At 50.8% G+C, this 21,661-nt stretch overlaps 10 protein-coding genes across 10 annotated transcripts; 6 read left to right on the forward strand and 4 right to left on the reverse strand.

The window, feature by feature from the left end:
- Positions 1-563: 563 nt before the first annotated feature.
- NCS57_01473700 (NAD-binding-2 domain-containing protein) lies at positions 564-1,042 on the forward strand (the record flags this gene model as incomplete). The annotated part of the gene is made up of 4 exons (XM_053064329.1): positions 564-632; positions 682-701; positions 822-829; positions 894-1,042. 4 exons carry the CDS (start codon positions 564-566, stop codon positions 1,040-1,042), a joined length of 246 nt encoding a protein of 81 aa, XP_052906213.1.
- A 375-nt stretch (positions 1,043-1,417) lies between these two features.
- NCS57_01473800 (uncharacterized protein) lies at positions 1,418-1,934 on the forward strand (the record flags this gene model as incomplete). Its single annotated transcript, XM_053064330.1, has 3 exons — positions 1,418-1,431; positions 1,490-1,598; positions 1,659-1,934. 3 exons carry the CDS (start codon positions 1,418-1,420, stop codon positions 1,932-1,934), a joined length of 399 nt encoding a protein of 132 aa, XP_052906214.1.
- Positions 1,935-2,133: 199 nt separating this feature from the next.
- On the reverse strand, positions 2,134-4,013 carry NCS57_01473900 (Fungal-trans domain-containing protein; the record flags this gene model as incomplete). The annotated part of the gene is made up of 4 exons (XM_053064331.1): positions 2,134-2,397; positions 2,453-3,369; positions 3,446-3,939; positions 3,994-4,013. The coding sequence occupies 4 exons, from the start codon at positions 4,011-4,013 to the stop codon at positions 2,134-2,136; spliced, it is 1,695 nt and encodes a 564-aa protein (XP_052906215.1).
- A 2,025-nt stretch (positions 4,014-6,038) lies between these two features.
- On the forward strand, positions 6,039-7,167 carry NCS57_01474000 (uncharacterized protein; the record flags this gene model as incomplete). The annotated part of the gene is made up of 2 exons (XM_053064332.1): positions 6,039-6,266; positions 6,505-7,167. The coding sequence occupies 2 exons, from the start codon at positions 6,039-6,041 to the stop codon at positions 7,165-7,167; spliced, it is 891 nt and encodes a 296-aa protein (XP_052906216.1).
- A 708-nt stretch (positions 7,168-7,875) lies between these two features.
- NCS57_01474100 (PKS-ER domain-containing protein) lies at positions 7,876-9,219 on the reverse strand (the record flags this gene model as incomplete). Its single annotated transcript, XM_053064333.1, has 3 exons — positions 7,876-8,899; positions 8,959-9,057; positions 9,170-9,219. 3 exons carry the CDS (start codon positions 9,217-9,219, stop codon positions 7,876-7,878), a joined length of 1,173 nt encoding a protein of 390 aa, XP_052906217.1.
- A 330-nt stretch (positions 9,220-9,549) lies between these two features.
- NCS57_01474200 (AA-permease domain-containing protein) lies at positions 9,550-10,901 on the forward strand (the record flags this gene model as incomplete). The annotated part of the gene is made up of 3 exons (XM_053064334.1): positions 9,550-10,067; positions 10,139-10,293; positions 10,351-10,901. 3 exons carry the CDS (start codon positions 9,550-9,552, stop codon positions 10,899-10,901), a joined length of 1,224 nt encoding a protein of 407 aa, XP_052906218.1.
- A 794-nt stretch (positions 10,902-11,695) lies between these two features.
- Positions 11,696-12,601, reverse strand: NCS57_01474300 (uncharacterized protein; the record flags this gene model as incomplete). Its single annotated transcript, XM_053064335.1, has 1 exon — positions 11,696-12,601. One exon carries the CDS (start codon positions 12,599-12,601, stop codon positions 11,696-11,698), a length of 906 nt encoding a protein of 301 aa, XP_052906219.1.
- Positions 12,602-13,368: 767 nt separating this feature from the next.
- NCS57_01474400 (NAD-dependent epimerase dehydratase) lies at positions 13,369-14,400 on the reverse strand (the record flags this gene model as incomplete). Its single annotated transcript, XM_053064336.1, has 1 exon — positions 13,369-14,400. One exon carries the CDS (start codon positions 14,398-14,400, stop codon positions 13,369-13,371), a length of 1,032 nt encoding a protein of 343 aa, XP_052906220.1.
- Positions 14,401-15,785: 1,385 nt separating this feature from the next.
- Positions 15,786-17,351, forward strand: NCS57_01474500 (Amidohydro-rel domain-containing protein; the record flags this gene model as incomplete). Its single annotated transcript, XM_053064337.1, has 2 exons — positions 15,786-16,492; positions 16,550-17,351. 2 exons carry the CDS (start codon positions 15,786-15,788, stop codon positions 17,349-17,351), a joined length of 1,509 nt encoding a protein of 502 aa, XP_052906221.1.
- Positions 17,352-19,738: 2,387 nt separating this feature from the next.
- NCS57_01474600 (uncharacterized protein) lies at positions 19,739-21,562 on the forward strand (the record flags this gene model as incomplete). The annotated part of the gene is made up of 1 exon (XM_053064338.1): positions 19,739-21,562. The coding sequence occupies one exon, from the start codon at positions 19,739-19,741 to the stop codon at positions 21,560-21,562; it is 1,824 nt and encodes a 607-aa protein (XP_052906222.1).
- Between the last annotated feature and the right edge of the window lie 99 nt (positions 21,563-21,661).

Genomic DNA, 21,661 nt, shown 5'->3' on the forward strand with positions numbered 1-21,661 from the left:
GGTGATCCGAGGACGAATTGATAGCCGAGAAGTGATGCAAGGACGAACGGATGTAGAATATCCTCGGTCTTCTAAAATCCTCGGCCGGCTTCTCGCGCCGACCGGCTCTTTTGAAGCCATTGAAAGCTGACCCAAGCGGGCATGTACTCTATACCCTTGTCACATATGATCCCCCGGACCGTCGCCGTATCGAGTTGGATGAACCGGAGCCGGAGGCCGGACCGGCTCCACTCACACGTGCCGGCAACTGTATTACTTGGTACACGTGCCCGAGTCAGCTTGATGTTGGTGGCCTTGCACGTATTCAAAAGTCATCTTGAACTCGTCCTTTATTCCTACAGAGCACTCCTGGAGTATCTGCAAAACCTTCATCTACTCTGTGCCCGGTCGATGTTCCTGCGCCTTAGCGTTTACTAGTAATTATGCGTGTCCATAACACTCTCCAACAGACAAGCCTCGTCGTAAACCTTTCTTGTACTCAGCAAGGGTGTCTCAGTGCTCGGCACTTAGTCCGATATCGTTTCCGATCGGGGGCCCAGAACTCATTTGCAACTACATCCGCCATGACTTTCTCAACAGACAGGTCTAATACAATCGGCTTCATCGGCCTCGGCGCCATGGGCAATCATATGGTCAGCTGCTGCAGATCCAATTCTACAAAACGCGATCTAACTTGACTAGCTCAACAACCTTATCTCGAGGTACACGAAGCCGGATGGTGGAAAGGAGGTCGGCTTCGCCTTGTGTGATGTGAACTAGGCCGCGGTAGACAATATCATTAAACGCCACGACTCAGAGCACCCCAATGTGCCACTCATTAGTTGCTCATGTAAGTATGCATTATGTCAATAAGATTTTGCAGATATGCTAGTGGCACCGCTAACGCCTCACAGCACCTTACGATGTAGCACAGAAAGCTTCCACCATCATCAGTATGGTTCCTACCGGAAAGCACGTCCAGGAGGTCTACGTTGGAGAAGGGAATAGTGTCCTGAGCGCTCTCAAGTCAATGAGTCAAGATCAGCGCGCCAAAACTCTCTGAATTGATCAGTCTACCATCAAGGCGGTCGCCTTGCAGCTGCGACAAGTGGGCGCAGAGCTGGTGGACGCCCCAGTCTCAGGAGGTAAGCTGTGTGACCTAGCTCTGCCATCACCATCAATCCCACGATGACACAGGTGTCATTGGTGCAGAAAAAGGCACTTTGGCAATCATGGTAGGCGGATCCAAGGCCTCTTTTGATCACTCAGTCCCCGTCCTGCAATCCATGGCTCGCAAGGTGACATATTGTGGTGATCTTGGGGCTGGACTTGCCGCAAAGATCTCGAATAAGTACAGCGCTCCGCCACCGGCCGATTCCGATACAGTTACTGGTCGCGGGCTCTCGCCATGATATATAGTCTTCTAGTTGGCATCACCATGCTTGGCTTGAGGTGAGTAGGAAATAGCCAGAATCCTAAATACTCGAAAGCAGAGGCTAATGAAAGCAAGTGAGGCGATGCTACTGGGCAAAAGGCTCGGAGTTGACCCGCAAGTACTGGCCGACATCATCAACAACTCCACAGGGCGTTGCTGGTCTAGTGAAGTGGATCTTCCAACAGTCTCGGCTCTAGAGGATCAGGGTCTACTAGCAAGAGGATGCGCTAATCCTTTTGTCTAGATCAATCATCCAGTCCCTGAGGTCAAGGCCGGAGACTCTAGCCCTCCGGCCCACCGGAACTACGAGGGCGGCTTCGTTACTAAGTTGGCTCACAAGGACCTTGCTCTTGCTGTTTCAGCTGCCGAAGAGGCGAGTGTGCCTCTTGCGGTGGGACGGTGCGTTGAGGAGACGTATCGACCACTGGCTAGATCCAAGGAGTTCGGAGACCGTGACTTCAGTGTGATCTACGAGGCTCTTGATTCTCTTGGCTCGGCTGCGCGGAGCTCCAAGCTGTAGCCCATTTACCATTTCATCCCTATTAAACGTACATAAGTTGTTAAATAGCGAAGTTGGAAGACAGTAACCACGTATCTCGTTTCATGGTGGAAATTCTGGCATGACAGAGCCCCGCTAGCTTCAAACATCTATCAGAGTCAACTATGAAATTCGAAATAGCATGCTCCCTCTGACCAAGAGTCTCGATTCTCGTTGACAATTACCCTTGAGTCGCTGCGTTTACATTAGATAGCAAAGCATAGTCAATGGAACCAAAAAGATCAGTCCACGAAGTCGGCATTTGGCCATCTGATTCCTGCCCATTCATTATCGCATCCTCGCCGAATTGGTTTGACATGGTATTGTAGTCGACCACTGCCCATATAGCTGCTTCCTCGTCAGGCGTGAAGCTCAAAACTTGCGTGAGACTGTTCAAGTGGCGTCCTAAAAACCCATCGTAGACTATTCGGCGAAGTGTCGAGGCCTATTGAGAGTCGTCAGTGTACAAAGACCGCAAAAACTGAAATCAAGCACGTTACCATTGTTCTAACATTACTCCAGTGCTGGCCAATCATGTCCAGATAGAGTAAAGCCTCTTCGAGTAGTATTTGAGCCTGTTCGCGAGCTAGCGAGTCCTCGTCGTAAGTCCGTAACGCGATGATGGAGCCTGCGACTGTAACTGCGTAGCCGCTGGACGAAGAGTGAAACGAGCAGCCTAACTTGCGCGCCTCACGGATAAGAGCGATCATCTGCTGCGCATGAAGCCAGGCTAGGTCAGATGATCGTTTAATGAAACTGATAGGTGCAAGGTTGCGGCATGTGTTGATGCGGCGTCGTAACAAGAACGGATGGTTGAGTAGACAATAGCAGAGATGGAACAGTGCTCGAGAGAAGATGATCGGCCCTGTAGACTGGCTGTCCACTGCTCCTTCGGCCGAGATATGGGCCGCGAACATTTCATTAAGTGGTCTCTGTATCTCCAAATAAGCTTCGAAATGTAGAAGATCGGATTCGATGCCGGCGAAGTCCGAGCCAGGATCCCAGGGTGGATGTGGCCCCCTGATGTTGAAGTCTTGAAGCACATATTGCGCACATCGGCCGAGGATGTGCGAAATAGCAATGACTTGAGCCAAAGGGCATTGCCGTTGAGATACTGAAAGTGTTCGGTTTGTCATCTCGTCCAACGATTGTGTTTTGGCCCATAGGCCCTCCCTCCATATTGACTCGTCACACGGCAGCTGCACGTGGCACGACGCGTCAACGATGGCCGGTGGTCGACCGCGGCCACAGGAGACCAAGCGATCCAACAGATAGACTGACCAAAACACCCGTCGTCGCTCTTCCTGTGCCACATACGAGAGATGCGCTGCGTTATCCAGCATGAGTCCGCAATCCTGTGCAATCCTAACGGCCAGGCCAACTTTGACCCACGCTGAACCATGGCGTAATCCACCAGCTATGCGTATAATAAAGTGTAAGAAACAATGATCATCATGGTTGGATCTCGGTTATTGGAAGATGGAGAAACGCACCAGTGAAGTCGAACAAACCTAGCAAGGCGACCGTCTGGACTGTCGATATCTCTGCCACCTTGCCGACGGTAAAACAATCCGACACGATGAGCCTCCAAGATCTGTTCGCATATTCGACAGACATCTCCACCGCACACCCCGAAAAGTACGGATGTGAACAAAATCGAACTGCAGTCGCCATGACAGCTAGGACTAGATGTCTAGGAATAGCTTGTTCCGACAAACGTTGCCGGAAGGTCTCCTCATGAAAGAACGAGTACGGCTGATTCTGGCAGTAAGTAAAGTATGAATCAATGACTGCCATGAACACACCCTCTGGCGTTCCAAAGTCCTCGATCGTAGGATCATTTTGCCGTGAACGTTGGAACCTGGTGCCTTGCTCTGCAGTCCCAAACCCTGTCCTCGGGCTGCTCTCACGGTGCCCGGAAGGTGAGGGCAATCCCATACCACCCAAGTCACTGTTATTTAATAGCGAAACGAGGCATCTTTCAATTCTAGCACGTTGTTCAGTATCATTCCTCCCTACCAGGGGGGGGGCAAAATCTCACCGTTCTAGGCTCGATCCCATCGTCTCGATCTTTGCCTCAAGTGTCGCGATCTTACTTACGAAATCTGAGGTCTAACGGGCGGTTTTGAATACGTGTGTCAGTAAGTAAGAGGGAGTCAATCCATACCCGTGTGTCGCTTGACTGGGAGGTTCCTCGTAAAAGGTTGGGGTCGTCGCTGCTCGCTGGACAAGGCCCTTGTTGCATAGGAGCCTGCTGCCGAGAAATTTCGACGGGATATACGCAGTCTTCTGCTGTTACACCCAAATCTGCCATAGCTAACATGTCGAGCGTCACTCACCAATGTTGAGTCGTTGGCACTGTCCGCAGACAGGTCGGTCGCCAGTGCACCGGCATTTCTTCCGTCTGACCGGATTAGTTCTCGCTGGCCAAAGTGCGAGTGCGCACCAGGGGTATCAATTTGCGTACCGGCATTGTAGGCATGCCTGGGCAATGCGCTGCACTGGAAAGTAAGCATCAGCTTTACTCCCCATCGCACAGCAGGACACGTAGCGGATGCTTGAGCATGAATGTAGTCGATGAGTTGCTTCCGGACACGCCTACGGTCAGAGATCCGGACCGCTGGGGCCGAGTTGGGAAGCGTGTGTTGATCTTACAAAGCCCCCTCTACGTATAAAATGCCCATTTTGGGCTTAGATTCAAGGAGATGAGATCAGCATATACGGATAGACGTGGTCTCAAACTCTGGGGAGTGGAGCCGGACCGGCTCCACTCGCCAGAGTTACGTCTGATGATGTCGAATTTTAGTTACGTAATTAATTCTAAGCTGCCATAGCCGCAACAATCCATCGGGTAGAAAAGATGAGGTGAACGACTTCACAGAGCTTGATGTTTTGAGAACTGATATATCTTTGTCTTTGCCTCATAAGATACTCGAACGAAATAGCAGGAATCCGCCGTTCAAACCACCAAGACTATCGACCAGTGATAAAGTACGCACGAATTGGTAATGATGGAATTCTCTACGTGAGTAGCTTTCAGAGCAACAAGGGCGGGCTCCTTCTCGCGGCTTGTCATGACTACAATGAGCCTTCACAAACATATCGGAGCCTGAAAAGCTGACATGGCTTCTAATCTGACAGTAACGGCACAACAACTTACGAGCCCTCACCGGTGGTCCTAGATGGAGATAAAGTCAATCAGACGGCATTCAACTCGTTCCCCGACGCAAACTACGGCAATGTGGTTTGGCAAACACTACTCTCCAGGTCAAGAACCTGCTCAGACTCGATGTGCGCGGGGATCGCGACTTGTCCATCTAATGGGATGCTCGCTCTCCACCAGCATACTCAGGCAGAGATCTACTACGTGCTTGCAGGGTCTGGGGAAGTGGAGATCGGCGGGGTTCGGCACCATGTTACCGAGGGTAGCATGCTTTGGATCCCTGGTGATGCGATGCACGGTGTCTTCTGTGGGCCCAACGAGACGCTCAAATGGCTGTATATCTTTCCTGAAGGGCGTTTCGAGGATATCATCTACCGGTTCAAAGATGCTTCGAAAACCGTTGTCTCGCCAGGGCATGAAAGGGCTTCAGAGGAAAGAGAAGTAGCCCAGGGCTAGCTACTAACCCCATAATAACTACTGCAATCTTCTGCAATTATCTCGCGCCATGTTGCACTGCTAAACTGATGAATGCACGTAATTCTCCCTCTCCCTATTCTACTATTTCCTCCTATAACACTCCAAATTCTGGAGTTTCGTTATCAGGTCAAGGTTGTCAGTCATCCCAAGAGCATCGGTCGACAGCGCTAATGCAAGGAGTGTGTTTTCGATGCCTAATCTGTTTAACTGCACATAGTCAAGGATAAGCCCACACCCGAAGTATACCAGTTTCAGTAAAACATACGGTGCATCTCGCGAAAGCTGACTCAAACACGGACCGTGCCCACTCTCCCCGCACGCAGATGAACCCTTTGAGCTGAACAGCTCAAGTCGGACAGTAGCTTCATGAATGAATTGCCGGATGTGCTTTCAGGTTCCGTAAAGAGGTTAGGGATTATACTCCGGCTGGATGGAGACAGACAAGAATGGCTAAGGACCTATCTAAGCATCCTCTGATCAACTACAAGCAGCAATCACATGCAGTCCCTACGCCGGCCATTCCTTTGTCAGTATCTGCCGACAAAAGGCCCCTGGTGGGCATCAAGGTCGTGGAGCTTGTTCGCATTATTGCCGGTCCCGTGATCGGGACGACCTTAGCAGCTCTTGGGGCGGATGTGATCCGCGTGAACTGCGGCCGCCTGCCTGACTTCAATGTAAGCCATGACTATCCTCTCAATCGCCCTCCCATACTCTTCACTTAGTGGAGTCTGGTGGTTTGCTTTTCTTTTAGCTATATCAGGAATGTATCGAAGCTAAGAACATATACCAGTAACTTCAACTTACGCTGAATGCTGGTGTCAGAACCATAGAAGTTGACTTAGCTAAAGACGAGGAGGTAAAGCACTTACTAAAGCTAATCGCAGGCGTAGACGTCTTTATCCAAGGCTATAGGCCGGGGTGATTCCCCGGAAGGGGCTCAGCCCTGACGATCTCCTAAAAATAGCTGGCAAGAGAGACAAGCGCATCATATATGTGGAGGAGAACTGTTACGGGCCAGATGGGCCAATGGCTAAGCGACCTAGCTGGCAGCAAATTGCCGATGCCGCCTCCGGATGCTCTTACGTCACTGGACGAAGCTTGGGCTACAAAGACGGGATATATGTGCTACCCGCTCTGCCTGTGCCGGATATGCTCACAGGCTTGATTAGAGCCATCGGTACTATGATGGCCATTAGAGATCGTGCACGCCAAGGCGGTTCCTACCATGTGTTTGCTTCTCTCATGACCGCGGCTGCTCTTCATCTAAGCCCTGAGGTCGGGTTATACTCACCAGAGGTGGTACAGGGCTGCAACCAGAAGTTTGGTTGGGACGAAACTGGACCTGACCTCTTTGTACTCGAGCTTTTGGATGTGGTACTGAAAGCATGGAGTCGAGCGATGCCGAAGTACTCTGGAGAAGACTCATCTTATATGTCTACCTTGAAAGGTGACTGGGGCGAGTTTCAGGTGCTGAAGCCCGTTGTTCAGCTGAGCGATGCAAACGCGTCGCCATACTTCTCATCCGCACCCGAGCCTAACTGCTATCGCAGCAGTGATGCAATGGCATGGCGATAGAAAGGTTCTGTTGTATATAGTGGGGGGCGATATGTTTGAATACCAGGCATGTATCTCTATGAGGAGTCTAACCAAATAAAGCAATTAGAGGGATGGATCTTAGATTAGGTCATCAAGATATACCATTTCTAAGCATCTTTCCAGATTCAGAAGCAGGGTACATCCGTGGTCAGCTTCCTCCAGCGCACCGCTCTCTAGAACCTCTATAGCTTCAAGGGAGATAGTGGAAGATCCTTTCCCTTAGAGCGACTAGAGCTCGCTATTTCATGTTTGCTTATAGGGGTGACGAGTGAGATTAATGTACTCGAGGTAACTCACCGTTTTGTGGCGTTCTCATTGCTTTTTCTTGGGCAAAGACTTTGAAAGCTTCCTCCATACGGTATTGCCCCCCACTGTAGGTAGAGCTTTGCTTCAGGGAAATTAGCTTGAGAAGGCTTGGCTGAGCCTAAGAACTTACCAGAGCATGCAGAAGTAAAGAATGCCTGTTCGTTTGCCACTACTGTTATTCATAAGCTACTTACATGTGGATGACCCGGATCAATGGTAGACCAATAAGATACTTCTTTGCGTGTATAAACATGATAGCATCAAAGCTATAACCAGGATCAAACGAAGGCTGCATGCCATTCTTAAAAAGAAACGAACCGAATATAATTAAGTAATGGTAGATATGAAAGTCACATTATTTAATCTACCGCCTGAAGAATTTTAGATCCGGGGGCTGCTTTGGCCTTCTATCTCGATAACAAGCTTGCCCATCTGACGTCCAGCTTTCATTTCGTCAAAGAGGAGATCGATGTCCCTGAGGTTGCTCAGCCCTTGGACTGTTCTGCTAATCACTGGTCGGATCCCCTTGCGGTCGACGAAGGCGACCATGTCCCGAAACTCTTGCCTGGAACCCATCGTGGTTCCCTTTAACTCTGCGTTCAGAAGAACAGCCGGCATAGTCCAGTTCATTTTTGGAGAAATGGTCATGCCATATTGGACAATGACACCACCAGGCTTGAGAAGCTTTACAGCTTTGCTAACGATATCACCGCCTGCTCCATCGATAACAGCATCAATGTACGGCCTCGATGAAGGAAGTTGCTGGCGAATGCCGGCTTCCCATTTTTCCGCTTTATAAATTGCACCGCCTTGTGCACCCAAGCTCCTGGCTCTGTCGAGCTTTTCCTGGCTACCAGAGGTAACAAAGACATTGACGCCCATAGCCACGCTGAACTGTAAAGCTGTGATAGCAACGCCACCTCCGATGCCTGTGATTAAGATGTTCTGTCCTGGCTGAACAGCAGCCTTGGTACTTAATGCCCGCCAGGCTGTGAGTCCAACCAGTGGGAGAGCCGCCCCCTCCACGGCAGACAGATGTTTCGGAGCCGGAACAACCTCGTCCTGGTGAACGCAAACATAGTCTTGCGCTGTGCCCACATTGTAGAGACGGGTTGATCCGGTGATAGACCATTTTTTAGGGTCCTCTGGGCCAGCTGGGTCTGATATCCAGCCTCGCATAGGTGTTAGGAGGACGTTTTCCCCGAGGAGAGAGCGATTAGGAACCCCTCTCCCAAGCTCAGTAATAACTCCATAACCGTCTGATAGCATGGGGTGGTCGAGAGATATGGCGGGGTACTGATGATGCCGAACGAACAGGTCGCGGTGGTTCAGCGCAGCCGCCTTGAGTCGGACGAGGACCTCATTGTCTGCAGGGACAGGCTTCTTAATCTCCTTGAGATGTAGACTGCCAAAGAAACCAGTATTGGTCATTGAATCACTCTCAGAAGTTGGGTTGGGTCTTACGGATAGTAAACCTCCCCAGGCTTGCCTGCAGCCTTACCGAGATGGAGCACGCGGGGCATAGCTACTCTCAATGCCTTGGAGACCTTGAACATGGTGCCACTACCTGACGCTAATCATTCGGGAGCAGTCTCTTAAGACAATCTTAAGGCGCTGGATCGGCTATTGGTGTTCATAAAGAGCCGAAGCGTGGCGCGCGTCGGACCGTGCCCACCAAGCATCCTTCCATCGTCTCAGTGGGCACGGTCCGGCGACGATGGTCATCTGGGAATCCGTGGCCCCAGTAGGATGGCGTGAATGCGGGTTAGCCCATTACGACTACACGCTGAATTCTTGAGTGTTAGTCAATTGTCAGATAGTATAGCTGAGGAAAGCTCCAAGGGAGCATCGCTTGTGTCTTGGTAGATCATTGACTCGCCATGTTTAGAACCAGTTCGCTTCTTTATTTAAGCACACGGTTCCCTGGTCTTTGTCCCACTTTTGAAGAGTTACATATTTAAGGCGCACTACTTCTCCAGATCCCAAAGCGCTATTTATTATTTCCCATTGTACAAGAGCCCCATTTGGACACTTGTTGGATTTCCTTTCAGCACAATGGCTGTCAGCTCCGGGAAAAGCTTTTACGAGCACACCGGAAGCGCCACGGTCACCGATGTAGAGGCCGAACACTGTGAACAGGCCATCGAGGTCACTTCGATTAATACAAATGGTCTCCATCGCCGCCTGAATAATCGCCATATTCAGCTCATCGCTATTGGAGGAACCATAGGCACCGGCCTCTTCATCAGCATTGGCGGAGGCCTAGCTAAAGGCGGGCCAGGGAGTCTCCTTCTCTGCTACTGTCTCTACTGCTGTCTTGTATCTCTTATCAATAACTTAGCCGCTGAGATGGTCACTCACATGCCCATCGCTGGAGGCTTTATCCGGCTCGCTGGCGTTTGGGTCGGCGAGGCTCTCGGCTTTATGATTGGACGGAACTTCTTCTTCTACGAGGCTCTCTTGATCCCGTTCGAGATCGTGGCTCTGAACGTCATAGTCTCGTTCTGGGTACCAAATATCGTTGAAGCTGGTCCAACTGCTGGGTTCTGCTTAGGTGTGATCGTCTTATACGGGTAAGTTAACCCCAACACCCTTATAAGCGCCCAAAAACGAGCGGAACTGTTAATACTATCTCAACATCTAGTCTGCTCAACGCAGTGGCCGTGGGCATCTTCGGAGAGGCTGAGTTCTGGCTCTCAGGGGGCAAGGTTATCCTCATTTTCATTCTGTTTTCCTTCACCTTCATCACAATGGTCGGAGGCAACCCCCAAGGCAACGCTTACGGCTTCCACTACTGGAGTGACCCTTGAGCTTTTGCGAGTTTCAGTTCTATCGGAGTGCTCGGACGGTTCGAAGGCTTCCTGGGAGCCCTCGTTACTGCAGTCTTCATCATCGTAGGGCCCGACTATATCTCGATGATCCCAGCAGAGGCCAAACACCCCAGCATTTACCTCAAGATCGCCTTCAAGACTATTTACCTTCGCTTTGGCATCTTCTTCATTGGCAGCGCGCTTGCTGTGGGAATTGTCCTCCCTTACAACGATCCGGAGTTGCGACGCATCCATATCGCCGGCGAAGGTTCAGCAATAGCCGCCGCCTCCCCATACGTCACCGCTATGACCAACATGAGCATCGGCGTCTTGCCTCATGTTGTGAATGCTTTACTATTCACCAGCATCTTTTCTGCAGGAAATACTTATACGTACTGCGCTGTACGATGCCTTTATAGTCTTGCCGTTCAGGGGCAGGCGCCTACCTTTCTCAAGAAATGCACTAAGAAGGGTATTCCCATATACTGCTTTATGATCACCATGCTGTTCCCTTTTCTATCGTTTCACTCAGTCAGTAGCGGCTCCGCTAGGGCTTTGAGTATTCTTCTTTCGCTATCGCTGGTGGCGCGATCATGAACTATATTGTGATATCTGTCACATTCATTCGCTACCATCGCGCCTGCAAGGTCCAAGGGCTTGATAGAAAGACTTTTCCCTATTATGGGTACTTCCAGCCTTATGGAGCTTGGCTTTCTTTGTTTTTGATCATCCTGGTGGGCTACAGCTACGACTATAGAGCCTTTTCTCCATGGAACACTGAGAGCTAGTCAGCCCCCTGGTGATGGGTGGAAACCCACCTAACCCATTTTCACCACCATTCATTTTGCCGTTGAGGCAATGTGTTGTTGCAACAGCCACGCGACATACCCTCCATGAGTTCGTCCTTTGTACGAAGAGGTTGGCATAAAGTGCGGTCACTGTAGAAACAGAGGTCTGGTACGATTTCAAATCTTTGTCACTGCTGCTGCTAACTTCGAGTCGCCCGCCGGACGCCTTCGCGATCTCCGCCCGTCGCTTGACGCTGAGAGCAGACCGGCACCGACTGGCCGACGCCGACGCCGACGCAACCGGATTTCAATCCAGAAACGGATGCCGACAAGGAAGCCAACGACGTAATCGCCATGCAAGAGGCGGAGAGGTACTAGGGCCGGAAACGAAGTAGTAATGCTGAGGAGTTGCTCAACAGGCGCATTACGAGGCGGCAGCGCGCTCCAAGCCCCCCAACCTGACCTCGCGAGGCTAGCCCATACATGAGTCTCGAAAGCCTCCATCGCCTCCCTCTTGTCTCCATCCTCTAGCCCTCTTAGCACGAGCAACTACCCCTTCTGCCTCCTTCGACGCCCGAGCTTCGTCTGTACATCGTTAGCCTCTTACAATGGGAGGAGTGGGCTTGTTACATACCACGGAGGGCCCCCGTCGTCTGCGTAACCCTTATCATATCCTGCCAATCGCCTCTGATAGTAATATTCAGCTTCCTCCTCCTGCTCCCGCTCCCATTCGTGCCGGCTCCATATGTTATCCATATAATAATGGTATTCGTCTTCGTTGTCGAACTCGACCATGCCATCAGGATCGGTCCAGACCTCCTTCACCGGAGGGACTTTGGTGACCTGGACCGTCCATCTGCGTTCGCGTAGCTTTGCCGCTAGACAACCCTCTGGATGATCCCAGTCGTCGACACCGCCGAGATCCCCCGCTTCGTCGTCACTCGCCTCCACTGATTCCCCGCCGTACCATCTCACATCGACTATCACATTTCGCAGCAGCGGAAGAGCCTTAAGCCGGATGTCGATCAGATCCAACGAGGCCGTGGAGACAGGGAAGCCACTGGTGAATGGAAGGGATAACTTCAGTGTGGTTATGCCGACACAGACATCTCGTATGAGGTCCAGGTCCTTAACATCGTCTTCATCAAGCTGAGTATCCAACAAAGAAGATCGGTCAGGAAGTGTAATACAGACGTGGCGAAGGAGTCTTGCTAGGAGCCCGATCTGCCCAAGGAAGAAGGCGAGGGTAGTGCCTGTGGCGTATCCTGTCGTCGCTTTGTCCTCCTCTGGAAAGTGAAAACAATTGTCGGAGTAAAGAAGGGGGACGGCTTCGTCGTAAACTTGCTTACTGGTGCGAAGAAGGGCAGGACACAGGTCGATACTTTCTCCTAGCCACAGCCGTGCTGGCAAGGGGTATTCCCGCTTCTCAAGGTTGATGAGTGGAGGGTGAACGAGGAGTTGTGAATAAATCTTAAGCCTAACCTCGACTGGGAAGGCGAAGAGGTCCATCATCGTACAGTTGAAATAGGTGCAGTGGTTCAGCCCCGGACTCTGAGCACGGCATGGGCAAAGTTGGGTTCGGCTGGGCATCGTCGAGAGATCGAGCGGGGATTTCACATGTCGAAGATGCCTAACGCCTCTGATATCCTCCACGTTCGTACGTAACGGCAAAGGGTTACCCCCAGTCCCCCACACCAACCGTCCAAAAACTTCTTATGAATAAAGTTGGCGCCGTCGAATTAGCCCTGTATCGTTAGTGAATCAGTACCTGCCGCTGCCGGACTTTCACACCGGCCGTGTACGGCATTGCTAAACCCCATTAAACAGAGCCCTTCGCTGCCCCATACCTCTGCGTCCCCCATTCATATTTTTGATACAGCTGCGGTATGCTATGAGGTTGAATTACCTTTCACTAAGAAACCTGTCTAACTTGAGATAGTTGAGTAGCCGCAATGATAGGGAAGTTCTTTATGGTCGTGATTGAGAACTGAAGTCCCTGAACCATATTGCGCACAACTGCTACTAACCGGTATGTCAAAATGCGGCTCTCTCAGTCTAATTTTGAGATGAAAGATACAGGATCATGGTCCCCCGACTCTGTCGGATTAGGCATCAACCAAAGTACATTCTACAGTGTTGGGCGCGATAACTAACCTGCCCCAAGCAAGGCTGAAAGAGAAGCTTTCAAAGAGTAATATATTGTTGTGTTTTCCTTCTGTAAAGAAGCTACTTCAGACGTTACGAATCAAACTCGTGAGGGCAGCTGCAAAGAAAAATTACTTCTCTGCCTCCATAAGTTGCACTAGCGTGTCTCTGACAGTATCCAACAGCGGCCGATAGCCAACCCCAAGAACGTCAGCCGCGCGGCTACCATCAATTTGGTACATGTTGGCCTCCGCTTCGTCTCTGCCAGATCCAGGTTTGCCAATGGGTATCCGCCTCTTGATCTCGTCCGGAAGGGCCTCCCTCGCCAGATCAGCCGCAGTCTGCCAGTCAAAGTGATGTGCCAACAAGAACCTCCGGCCACCCGCAGCAGGAGCCTCCAAGGCGGCGACAAGCATGGCGGCTGTGTCACGTACGTCGACACATCCGGCATACTCGAGTTCTGGGATCTCCTTTGCGTCGATCAGCTGCCATAGCAGCCTCGCTGTCGACCTGACCTCGTCTAGAGTGCCGATACTCTCGAGATGAGGACCAAAGACGTTGGATGGGTTCAGTGAAACGACGTCGAAACAGGAATTCTGCTTTGCCACCCAATCCCAGACCGCCCTCTCTGAGAGTGCCTTTGACGCGATGTACAGAGATATCGGGTCCTTGAGCTTTGCCGCTTCTTCGAGGGTTATAGGGTTCCAGTCTGAATCTTTGTAAACGTAGCCAGCGCGTGGGCCCTTTGCGATATCAAGATTTGCTGAAAAAGACGACGTGTGAACAACGCGCTTGAACGAAGGGCTGGCGTAGCGTTTGGCGGCTTCAAGAATACTGGTGGCGCCTTTGATGGCCGGGTCCAGCATGTCGCGGACGGCATCCTCCACATTGCTGGGTGCCGGACTGGCTGCGTGGATAACACCCGTGATGTCTTCAAAGGCCCCAGCAAAGTCCTCGGGGTTTGTCAAGTCTTTGACAAAAAATGTCTTCACCTTCCCGCCGTATTCATTTGGAAAGGTTGATCGTACTTTCTCGTCTGCCTTCTTAGACCTGACCGAGCCTCGAACGTTGTAGCCATTCTTTACGAGTTGATCGATGACGTGTAAGGCTAGATAGCCGTTGGCGCCCGTAACAAGGATGGTTTGGGAATCAGGCAAAGACATAGTTATATACTGATGCTCGTATTTCGGATGAAGGAGAGAGGTAGCGGGAATGCTGCCGAAGCTCGTCAACAGAGGGAAGGCTCTCTATAAATCAGAGATCTTTATTCTTATGCGCGTATTTTGATCGCCCCGTAAAGTGGGGATTAAAGATGGCGACATCATCAAAGGGGCATCGTTTTTCTATAGTAATACCCATAAAAGCCCGGGATTAATAGGTCTTAAGTCCGTCTCGGCCAGCGCATCAATCCTAAGTGCAGAAAATTAAACTTAATCGTTGATTAAGTACTCTTAGCTTTCCTACGTCAAGGTTTAAGTAACTAGTTGTTAAGGTGCCAAGCCTAGAGCAGGATTTTATTTTCCTTTCCCTGGCTGACTATAATGGCACGGCTAGAGAGGTCAAGAACATAGGAATTATATCGGATTGGACCCTGTATAATAGCTCTAAGGGTGGTCCTATACCTTTAATATCTTATAAAGCAAAGCTCTTTCTTCCCAATAGCGGCAATTGGCGAAATAGCTTTAATACACTGCAGTGTAACAGGCCACGTCATGGACTAGACCCATACTCTGGAAGGGTCCTTACTTGAAATAAACTTTTTGCCAAGCCAGAAGTGATAGCAGGAGCAGTTGCTGAGCGCCACTACCGACCTTGGCAACTAGGTACCGATTAACTGGGAGAGGAAGTTCGGCGTTAAGGACTTGCTTAAGTCCGCAGCCAGGCCAGGGACAGAAACGAAAATGAAAATATAGCGACGCACAACTCCTAGCGCTCGGGGACTCGGCCTTTATCTTCAACCGCTTACTACTACCTACCATTGGGCTCCATCTACTAAGCCTGTGGGTAACGACAAACCACATGAAATGTATTAAGTATCTTCTGGCTCAGTTATCACATCGAGGTCCGGGCTTCAACTATCTCAAAAACCACAGAAATGTATAAAGGGTGACCCGTAAAATGTAGAGGGAAATCAATAACATCACTCGTTACGGTGTCGGTTTGGGGAATCAGGATAACTAGGCATTTGTGGCAGGGGGGAAATCTACAAATACGCCATAATCCGCGATATCTACGAAGCATCGCTGGTCCTTACCCTACCTAGCTATCCCTACCTCTGGGCATACGCTAGTCCAAGCGAAAATCTTGTCTACCACGCACACGATCTGGCTTCCTTGGTTGGCGGTGGTATGATCGGGGGCCCGGACTTAGGGCATCTAGGAGATCCGAGATGAAAGGGGGCAACTCAGCCACGTACGCGTATGTGAAGTTATTCCACGGGAATCTCGGTCGTGAAAACATGGAAGACTGCCAAAGGGTATATAAGCCAGAAGTAGAGGCGTTGATGACATTGAATGTGCTATCAAGACCCTGGTTATTATCTATTACCATGCGGACCTCCCTCCTCAGCGCCTTTTGGGCGGCGACTTTTGTCCTTCGAGCTCTTTCCAAACCCATCCTGTTTGAGCAAGGAGCTGTCATCACGTACGATGAAGAAACTCAGTCGGTGCAGGTGAAACGCAATCATTCTGTCCTTATCGAAGACGATAGAGTGACCGCTATATTCGACTCGTCCAAGGGCAATGTCAGTATACCTCCTGATACCGAGGTGATCTATGCTGGCAACGACATTATCAGCCCTGGCTTCATCGACACCCACCGTCACGTCTGGCAAACCGTCCAGAGAAGCCTTGGGGGCGACAGTTGCCTGGCTGAATATCTTGGGCGCTGGTCAAGCTTTTCATTGGCTGCAAGAGCGTTCACTCCAGATGTCATGTACTACTCACAACTCGCTGGGTTATGTGAGGCATTGAACGGGGGCGTTACGTCTATTGTAGACAACGCTTCCGGAGCATTCACCCAGGCAGTCTCTGACGCCTCGATTCGAGCTACTGAAGACAGTGGGATACGTAGCTTCCACGCATACCACATACGAAGAGGAATTGAGGGCTTTGCCTTTGAAGACCAGCTGGCCCATTACCAACACCTTTCAGGCCAATTCGACAAAAATGGCGGTCTTGTCTCATTGGGTCTCGCATATGAGACATTCGATACGGGGGACTCCACGGACACTGAGGTCCTGATAAACCTGGCAAGGTAAGTCAAGGCGCATGTTAGCATGGAGGGATGTTTTCAAGGCTAACTGATGACCAGATCATCAAACACCACTTTTATACAGACTCATTTCGTCGGTGGACCTCTGGGTTTGGAAAACAGTCCTTCACTTTTGGCGAGGCTCGACCTACTTAACAGCTCATTCCCCGTTATTTTCGTTCACGGCAATTCTGTCACCGCGACTGACGCCAATCTCCTGCGTCGCTTCAACCACTATATATCCATGGCTCCCGAGTTCGAGATGCACCACGGCCAGGATAACTTTAATCCTTCGCTGGTGCAAGACCAGGCTGCTCTGAGCGTGGGTACTCACTATTCAACTAGTGGAGATATCATAACTCAGGCTAGGATCTGGTTGCAATCTGTTCGTCAGCAGATCTACCAGAGAGTCCTCAGAGATTTCCAGTTTCCGGCCAATAACCCAATGTCTACCAAACAAGCTTTTCACCTTGCGACTCGTGCTGGAGGGCTAGCCCTGCGTCGACCAGACCTCGGGGTCATTCGTGTGGGCGCCAAGGCCGATATCGCTGTCTTTGATGGGTCGGCACCTGGCCTACTTGGCTGGGAAGATGCTATCACAGCCGTCGTTCTTCACTCTAACATCGGTCATATTAAGCATGTGCTTGTCAACGGTGAATGGAGGAAACGGGATGGGCAACTCTATTGCGCTCTAAACGAGACTGCTGTGCAAGCCGAGTTCCTGAAGTCTGCACAAGCTGTGCGGTCTTTTTGGTCAAGTGTGGAAGAGCCCATGTTTGAAGGAGAGGCACCCGGGACGGGGGCGTTGTATCGCCAGATTGAGAAGGTCGATGTTGTTCGAGGTTCTTTGGATGGATATTAAGTTGCCTTTCTAATTACACTGCAGAATAGATCAATTTCAACCTTTTCCATATCCCGTGAAACAGGAAAGAAGACATCATGGTGAAGGCGCTGAACAACTGCCTCCTGCGATGATGTTTTGGGCATCATGTGACCGCACTTGAACTTTGTAGAAGCCAAGTCAGGGGCCGGCTCTGAAGCATAAGACCTGGATTTGTGATAATCAGCCACGTCACTGCACTCTCTGAGAAATATCACTGACTCACCACTGTAGAGCTACATATCGGTTTCGCTAAACAATCTTTATCTATGCTTCCTAGGCTCAGATGAGCATGAGGTGAAGCGATTTGAAAGTCCGACTGTCTTGACTTGCACTAGAGGCAGGCAGGTATGCCAGTCTCCTTCAAGGCGTCCTCTTGATGACGCAGGATGACGAGCCATTCATAATCCTGCTTCGACGTATTCGTAGCCATGTTCGCAAGCATTCTTGTCGCTGTATCAGTGCGATGAGTTGGACGTAGTCCTTTGGCGTGCCTTGGCTGATTGCTGCATCTTTCTGTTGACTGCTATTTTTTGATGAAAGCTGACTGGCTTCGGAGCTTGATATATAAACTAGCTTCAGCTGGTTGTAGGATCAGAATAGCCGACAAGGTGATGAATACTACCGTGCTGTCAGACATGGTGGCTTCAGATCATTTGCCTCAAACTGTATTGGGGGTACGAAAAGCTCACTGCGCGTCAGAACTTGCATCTCATATGCCCCGCACAGTAGCCGGAGAGCGGGTATCGGATATGCTTTGACGCTGAGATAGATTTTGGGTTTCGCAAGTACAAAGTTGAATCCCAATTGGACTGCTGAAGGGAGCCACTCGTCTGCCCGCTGCATCTGACGGTTACGCAAACCCCATGCTGGTGTCTCCGAGTCGATCCCCATGGTCGTGTATACTGCCTTTTTGGGGAAGTCTGAAAGTTTTACCGCTGATCTTGGCAGAAGGCTACGAAGAGGAACCCGCGGCAATTTTACCAAATCCGAGTCCTTTCCAAATACGTGTACCATGTTGTTATCCCCACTTGCATGAGACACATTGACCGAGCTTATTGTTGAAGTGAACTCGCTGGGTCAGGACCATCTACGAAGCCTAATTTATCTTCAAACAGTAACCGCTAGTGGGCTGTTTAGGACTCTACGCAAAGGTGTTCCCGCTGTGGTGCAGCAGCGGTGTCTTGCTGAGCTCTAGGGGAAGATTCAGTCGGCGACGCGACTGAGGCGTATGGGAGGTTGCATATGCAGCAACATGGTGTGGTAAAGTAGGTTTCACTAACGGCAAGGGGTGGATTGGCCGAGTCCTTTTACAGGTAAAGATCGTGTAGTTGTGAGGCCATCATGTGGTATAGAGTCGCCTTTGTCGCAAGCATCCAAGGTCTATTGCCATCGAGATAACAGCCCACAATGAGCCGAGCAGCCAACCCGGCCAAAGAACTTTCTGCATTGGAAACCAGGGCAGGACACACCCCAGGCTCCGTTCGGTCATGGCGGCATTAGCTAGCCGTTTCAAACCTCGGACCAACTTTGAGCACTGCGTGATATCTACAGCATCAGCTAGTCTCAAGCGCCCAGCTTGAGTTCGGGATCTTGAGCCTAAGCGCGAGCGCGAAACCGAACTCGAACTTAAGATTAGATGAGCGGTGAACCTGTTTTGGCCGGACTACCATATACACGGCTCGAGTCGACCCCGGGCTCCGGCTCGGGTTCCTCGGCGACGGAGATAGATGAAGTTTAACTCCGTCAAGTGCGATTTTTCTCCAGGGTTGATCATTCCAAAAGGGGGCAGATCGACACGCTTAAGGCTAGTAAGGTTATCTTGATCTGCAGACGGAAACTGAATGTTACAGGCTGCAGGGGGTTTAAATGTTAAACAGGCTACTTCGCTTTGTCACAGCAGGGCCACCGGAGGAGAGGTATCCTCACTGGCAACCTCTTAGCAGCGGTGCCTCTCATTGGCAGCCCGCTGTGGCCATGCCAGTCTATGCAGGGGTGAGATGCAGGCATATTGTACAATGTTCAAACCCCTTGCAACTTGTACGCTCAACACGCATTCACAGCGAACGCTGGCCGTAACGGCTGACGACTACAGTGATAGAAATGACGACGAAGATGACCAGTCCCATGTAGAACGAGGAGAGGATTACGAGTCCCATGCTGGACAGGGTTGAATTGCCACGTGTTCAAGTTTCGGAGGTGAGCCTCGAGTAATGTCACGTATACACAGATAGATATAAAGTGAAGGTTTTGTCCTAAAGTGCCTTGAGGTTCCCGACTGAGCAGATCACAACCCAACTTTGTTATACCGTGAGATTTCTCAATATTTGTTTCCCAAAGACGCATCATTAAGAACGACTCAAGCCAAGATGAAACTTTGGGCAGCTTTACTGGCCCTCGCTACCACGGCTGATGCCACGAAAGGGCCTCACGGCAATAATACCTATGAGTATATTGTGGTAGGATCTGGCCCAGGTGGAGGGCCCCTGGCTGCAAAACTAGCACAGGCTGGCCATTCAGTTCTCCTCATCGACGCTGGCGATGACCAGATTGACAATCCAAACTCGCACACGGTCTTCGAGAATACTCTAGCCGTCAATGACCCGCTGACCAGATGGGACTTTTTCGTCAGCCGTGACGTCCCCGAATTTGAGAACGAGCACGAGTTTACGACCTGGAGGCAGGCCAATGGCTCGTTCTATGTTGGACTCGACCCTCCCGAGGGAGCACAGCGCTTAGGTATTTACTATCCTCGTGCGGCAACTATTGGGGGTTGTGCTATGCATAACGCTGCATACGTCTCTTTGCCGGCCCAGGTGGATTATAACGATATTGCCGAGATCACTGGCGACGATTCGTGGAGGGTAGAAAATTGGCGCCAGCATCTTGTCACCCTCGAGAGATGCAATTATCTGGAAAATGGCAGCACCCCAGCACATGGATTTACTGGGTATCTCGATACCTCTCAGGCTGACCCTTCCTGGGCCCTCGACAGGTCTGACCTGGTATCACTTGCACAACTTGCCTCTGACAGGCTGGGAGGGAATACCACGGGCTTATCGCTATTCGAATTGCTCAGCCGCGATATCAACACGGATGATCCTGCAAGGGATACCACAGACGGCGTCTATGCTCCTCTTACCCATTCACGATTTGGCGTCCGCTCGAGCCCACTCCAGCTGATTCGCGCAACGCTTAATGATCCTCGGAATTTCCCCCTCACGGTCCAAGAGCACACCCTTGTCACAAGGGTTCTCTTTGCCAACCACTCTTCTAAGAAGGGAGAGGAAGAGAAAAAGCCTACAGCTATCGGTGTCGAGTACTTGCAAGGCCAAAGCCTCTACTCAGCGGATCCGAGACATGATCCAGACTTTGAAGGCACTCCTGGTAGAGCATTTGCGACAAGAGAAGTCATCATTGCGGCCGGCGTCTTCAACACCCCTCAGATTCTGAAGCTGAGTGGCGTCGGTCCGGCCGAGGAGCTGAAGCAGTTCGATATCCCGGTGGTTCTTGATTTACCGGGAGTTGGCAGCGGAATCCACGATAACTACGAGGCTGTTCTTTACGGGACTTTTGCGAATAACATCGCAGGGTTCTGGGATATGTTTTATACCACGTCGCAGGCCTTGCGAACGCGCGATATCCACTTCTATTGCGGAAGTATGAATTTTATCGGTTTCTTCCCTGGTATGCCTGGCTACAACGAGAACGAATTCGAATGCGGCTTCATGCAGCTCCATCCTCGAAATGCCAATGGCACCGTCAAGCTCCGGTCTCGCGACCCCCGAGATACGCCAGAGATCTACCTGGGCTTCTTTCGAGAGGGTAATGATAAGGACCTCGATTCTATGGTTGAAGCCATCAACTTTGTTAGGCCCATCTTTAACAGTCTTGAAAACAACACCTTCACTGAGTTTCGCCCCTGTGCTCAGAGCGTTGAGTGCACGGATGAGTGGCAGAGGCGCTATCTCCGCGCGCAGGTCTATTCTCACCATGCCTCGGGTTCTTGCGCGATCGGCAGGGGCGATGATCCTTTGGCAGTCCTGGATTCTAAGCTGCGAGTTAGAGGCGCTCGTAACCTACGGGTTGTTGATGGATCTGTTTTCCCAGTGCAGCCTGGCGAGGTGCCTGTTCTCGCGACCTTTATGCTCAGTGAGAAAGCCTTGATCGATATTTTGGCAGATGCGAAATAGGAGCATGTAACTCCACGTCGCAAGCATGGGGGCTGAACTTGAGGAACAAAGGCAGGGTCTTGTCCATAATACTCTAGAGTAGATTATTGCACTGGCGCT

This window comes from Fusarium keratoplasticum, chromosome 14 (genome assembly GCF_025433545.1).
Source record: "Fusarium keratoplasticum isolate Fu6.1 chromosome 14, whole genome shotgun sequence".
Lineage (NCBI taxonomy): Eukaryota > Fungi > Ascomycota > Sordariomycetes > Hypocreales > Nectriaceae > Fusarium > Fusarium keratoplasticum.